General features: G+C 40.2%; 1 protein-coding gene across 1 annotated transcript in view; it reads right to left on the bottom strand.

Moving 5' to 3' along the window:
• Positions 1-1,134: 1,134 nt before the first annotated feature.
• The window catches only part of LOC119301842 (prostaglandin reductase-3-like), a 12,079-nt gene continuing 8,124 nt past the window's right edge, over positions 1,135-5,089 (bottom strand). Inside the window, exons 10-18 of the mRNA XM_037578815.1 lie at positions 4,543-4,644; positions 4,284-4,379; positions 4,081-4,155; positions 3,606-3,725; positions 3,056-3,184; positions 2,615-2,692; positions 1,942-2,028; positions 1,548-1,634; positions 1,135-1,458 (exon numbers count right to left, since the gene is read on the bottom strand). Coding sequence (XP_037434712.1) covers positions 1,408-1,458; positions 1,548-1,634; positions 1,942-2,028; positions 2,615-2,692; positions 3,056-3,184; positions 3,606-3,725; positions 4,081-4,155; positions 4,284-4,379; positions 4,543-4,644 — 825 coding nt within the window. The 3' untranslated portion in view covers positions 1,135-1,407. The remainder of the gene's footprint in view (positions 1,459-1,547; positions 1,635-1,941; positions 2,029-2,614; positions 2,693-3,055; positions 3,185-3,605; positions 3,726-4,080; positions 4,156-4,283; positions 4,380-4,542; positions 4,645-5,089) is intronic.

Raw genomic sequence — 5,089 nt, 5'->3', positions numbered from 1 at the left:
TTGGTCGTGTCAATTCTGATCTCATGTACTGGCTGTCTTAGCACTTACACGGTCATTTACTTGCTTACCTTGCAGGGAGCTTTGATGCTTGCAGATTTGTTTCTTTTCAAGCTACATACGGCTTCAACGAGAATTGCATTTCTTGTTCCTGGTGGATAAGTTGGAGAAGCGGAAGCATATCTGCATGATTCTGAATCTATGTTTCTGAAGTTGTCCATTTTGTTTGGCTGTGAATTAAGTGCATTATGATATGAAAGATGGGAGCCTTCAGTTTCTATTATATAAAAACTGTAGGAGCTTGTAATATAAGAACCTTCCGTTTCCGCTCGTGCCTGTAGATGGCTTTGTATTTGCAAACTAACATGTGGTTGGATGGTTAGAGCGACAGTGATATCCCAGTCCACCAGGGTTCAAGTCCTAATGCTCGCATTATTCCTGAATTTATTTTAGGATTTCTGGCGACGCGCGTTCAGTGGGAGGAGACGTTCCCGTCGACGACGAAGCGCTTACAGTGACTTCGAAATCTCAAGATGATATGCCGACTCAGTCTCTCGAAGGTGCTCATAGGATAGGGTGTGTGTGTATGCGTTCATAGGGGTGAGTGTAATTTACCCCCTCGTTTCTGGGCCTACATGTGGGGCTGCGGGCTGCGGGCACGCTGCTCTTCACAGTATGAGCACTGAACACTTTGCTTTGCGTCAATTACTGATCTCCACTCTTAGTCTGTTCAATTCTATCGAGGTTGATCAATAGAGGCAAAAGTCACCTGCATATCTGCTGTGCAGGCGACCAGGGCAGCATATGCACAGTGGTTCAAGTATCATTCTTATTCTTTGTACTTGGTATTAAATTCATGCTTCAGCCAGTTCATCTACAAGTTCAAACTTCCAAGCATCATTCTTTGTACTCCCTCTGATCCAAAAAAAGTGTAGTTTTTGTACAAAACTGCAACACTTTTTTTGGATCCATTAGTACTGGCTTCAGCCAGTTCAACTAAAAGTCCAAACTGCTGAAGAAGATTTCATTTGGAGCAGCTCTCATGCTTAGCTTTCATCTAACTTTTTCTTTTTTAAGGAATCAAAGAGCAAAAGCTCACTATATGAGCGCGCGCAAAATTTTCTTACACCCAACACAAATTCTGCACAAAACATGAAGTATAACGCACCACTGAACTGAGCAATCTATTCATTTATTTAGGCATGGCATGTGGGATCGTACACTTATTTGGTTTCTATATAATGCTTGGCCGGTTGCGAACTGGTCAGACAACCGAGCTACACGGTGACTTCACTATGCAACTACTAAGTTCCTCGCCTCGACACTGAATGTGCACCTATAACGTACGCACTCATCATAAATTACATTTCCTGCGTCATGTTTTGTGATGAAGTCTCTGCGGAGTACAGGCTACAGCTTAGCGAGGGTCTGGCTGTAAGCTGGATCGATGCAGACGACGACCTGAAGATGTTCCACAGGGAAATTTGTAAGCTACATCAGGGTAGACGTGAACAGGATCGTTTGTGGTTATAGAGATGGTGGGATCATACCTTGCCGACGCTCTTGCCAGAATGAAGATACTCTACCGCATCCACCGCGGAAGCAACGCCCAGGAATTTCTTAGGGTCGAGTGAGACCTGTCGTACACGGTGTGACATGTTAAGCCAAAGTTATTAGAACAGAGAAAAGACAAGCACGTGTAGATGTGATAGAGTATGATTTTCTGTAGTAATGAGCTGTTGCTACAGTAGTTTAACAATTGGCAACCCACATCTTTGCTTGGTTTGTGATCTGACCATTGTTTGACATGCGCACCTACTTTAAACATGACCACCAATTGGCAGGGTGAATTAGGGTAGGCACCCAAAGCCCCAAACACCGGCAGTTTTTCTCAATTAATGTCACGCAAAGTAGCAAACAGCAAACACATAATGTGAAGCGTACCTTTAGCTTTCCAGAGGCATACAACTCAAATAGTTTGTCAAGATGATCTTGCCACATGTGAGCATGTTGAACCAGGAAAAATCCAGCCTGAAATTGGAGAGGAAGAAGTTCAGAGTTTTCTGCAACGGGGTTCATAGTTCTAAAGAGACAGAGTCCTATTGGATCCAAATCAATCTATACGGCTTAACATCTGTCTTGTATAGTTTATGAAGTATGCATAGAAGTAGTTTGCGGCTTCTGAAAGGTCTGATACGATATTAAAAAAAATGGTATTTCTAGACCTAGATCCAGATAAAGAGATTCCAATCATAGCTAAAGGTTGCTGCTTGTCTATTGCTTTGGTACACAGAATTTCGAGCATATGAATCAAAATACCATGTTTCTTTTAATACTACAGTAAGGACAGCTGGATGCCCGGTGCACTGTCGAGGAGAACCTTTTATCTTAGTCTTGCTGAGAGAACTCTTGTGGTACATACGAACAATGTAACACATAAACTTTCAACATAGATGGCATTATTTCTTTGTATCATATCCAACTGCTAAAATTTACTTGATGACTTGGATCTAGGAGAACACAAGTTTCGTGATCAACTTATTGAATGAACATTGAGTACAAAGAAAGTACTCCTATATGCCAACTAAGAAAATCAGATACTGTGCTGCACACATACCACAGTTTGACTTTTAGCAAGAATCTTCTCACATAGTCCAGTGTAGTTCTTCGGCTTCCATCCCTCCTCTCCTTGATACTAAAAAAACATCAAGGGTTGTTCAGTACCAGTTGGTATCAGTTCATCCCTAAGATATGACATCTTAGTAAAAACAGCTACAATGAAAACAGGATTGGCCGACACTAATTCAAATAGGTGGTATGTACAAACCAAGAGATCAATTATTTCCCTAGGTGCACTCCATGCCTCCAGTTTAAATACAGATGCATGATGGGAATATATTATGTAATAATGTTAGCAAGGACTCTTCAGAATATTCTCAGGAGGGTGCTTATTCACTCCAAATGAAAACACACAAATCATAAAGCTTTTCACAAAAAATTCAATATCCCAGTACATAATAATTCAAACGAAATAATTTTCAGAAGCTGTCAACATTACCTGAGAGATCATACCAATTACAATGAGGCGTCCATGGACTGCGAGCGCATTCAAGCACAAATCAAACATGTCCCCACCTACAGATTCATATATAATATCTACACCTTTTGGAAACTCCTTTTTCAGAACCTGGAATCAAGCATTCAAACAATCAGTGATTACTGAACACACTGAGAAGAACAAATAAGGGATCAGTGAAAATAACAGTCAATTGAAACCTATAATTTTGGCAACATACTACTGATTATAGTCATTCTCTGCAGAGACATTACAGCATAAATGTAATTAAAGCATTCCCAACCAACATTCTGCATCATCTGTGGCACGTGAAAGGCTATACAAGTGTAAGAATTAATTTCTTGGAAGATTATATTCTGGTAAGCAAGTAGAGGTAGGATACAAGCGCACAAAAAATTAGATGGTAGACGGGCTAGAGAATATACCCAGCACAATTTGCAAGTCTACCAAGAAAGGTAATGCTATAAAAAAATTAGAGCATTTGAATTTGATGCGGCGGAAATATGAAAAGCAGAGACAGAAGAAAGCTTACATCTTTGATCTTCTCATGCTGGTAGTTGATAACTCGATCAACACCTAAGGAAGCTAGAAATGCAGCCTTACTTTCGCCACCACATGTGGCAACAACCTTGTTGCCCGCTAGTTTTGCAAGCTGGTGAAGTAACAGAAGAAATATTCAGAACATAAGGATATGGTTAGGTACTAAATCCAATAACAGTTGCTTAACAAAAATGAAAAATACATGGACAAAGGAGAGAACCTTGCCCATGTCCTAGAAATACCATATGTATTGCATGGCCAAAACATGGCCCCAAATGCTAGTTAACTATGAAAGACGAACTATACATGTCCCAACTGCATGAAATTGTTATCTTGTGCAAGTTTCAAACGGCAATGTCAAACATTATATTTATACGCTTAGGTAAACTGTAGAAATGGATGAACAATTGAGCATAACATCAAACAAAAATAATCATATAAGTAGTATCAAAATAGCAACAGCCCACCTGAACCGCGAACTGTCCTGTTCCACCAGCAGCTGCTGTAACTAAAACAACTTGCCCAGATGTCATTTGACCTGCCTAAAGGCAGCAGAAATCAACTTAGATCAGAACAGGAAGGAATATATATTCAAAATTCAAAAGGTTAGTTGACTAAATATAAGGTCAAAGTCGCAAGGTATGCGACCAAAAAAGTGTATCAAAATAACCTTTTCAAGAGAAATTGAAGCGGTCAATCCTGATGTTAGCATAGCAACGACCTCCGGGTCTGGTCTTGGCACCGGAAGAAGATGTTTGGCTGGAACCTTTCATCAGAAAGATGTAAAGACTAATATTATAACTGGCAGACGAGGTGATAGTATTCTGAGGTACAAACTCAAAAGACTGGAGATGTTTTCACTCCAAGGAGGACAAGGTTAGTCGGCAATTTGTTGTGTAGCAAAAAGATATGGGCGTAGACCGCAATACCATCGTAAATTCAGCATAGCTTCCAAAAGTCATAAGGGCCACAGGACTGCCAACTTTGACATGGCTCACTGCATCTCCAACAGAAGCAACAATTCCCACAGCCTGCAGATATTAAAATTCTCATTTGAAATTCTAATCGCCCAACAAAGATGTCAAGAGAAAACTTTCCGTATTTTCGGGCAGCAACATAGTTACGTATCACAACACCTGTGTAGCAACAGCATATTAAAATAAGCGCAAAAAAATAATTCGATGTAAGTACGTGATATACCAGTTTGATTTTGTTTAAGTACCAACCATAATTTAAATCGTGATTCAGTTTCACAACACAAGAAGTTATGGAAGTAAAGCTGATTAAGATTTCCCCTTTTGCATCATGTGCAATCATAGCCCCCAAAGATTAAGATTTGCATGACTGATTTATGAGCCAGTACTTGGGTCTCGACAGGATATCTTGCTCGATTGGTTGGACTAAACAAGTGTTGGTGAATTCACTCCTCTCCTCCTCTTATGTGTTCAGAGGTTGGGCATGATTTCGCTCTATGAA

Source organism: Triticum dicoccoides, chromosome 5A, assembly GCF_002162155.2.
Source record: "Triticum dicoccoides isolate Atlit2015 ecotype Zavitan chromosome 5A, WEW_v2.0, whole genome shotgun sequence".
Taxonomy (NCBI): domain Eukaryota; kingdom Viridiplantae; phylum Streptophyta; class Magnoliopsida; order Poales; family Poaceae; genus Triticum; species Triticum dicoccoides.
The sequence above is the reverse complement of the archived record's forward strand: the minus strand, read 5'-3'. Positions and strand labels throughout refer to the sequence as shown.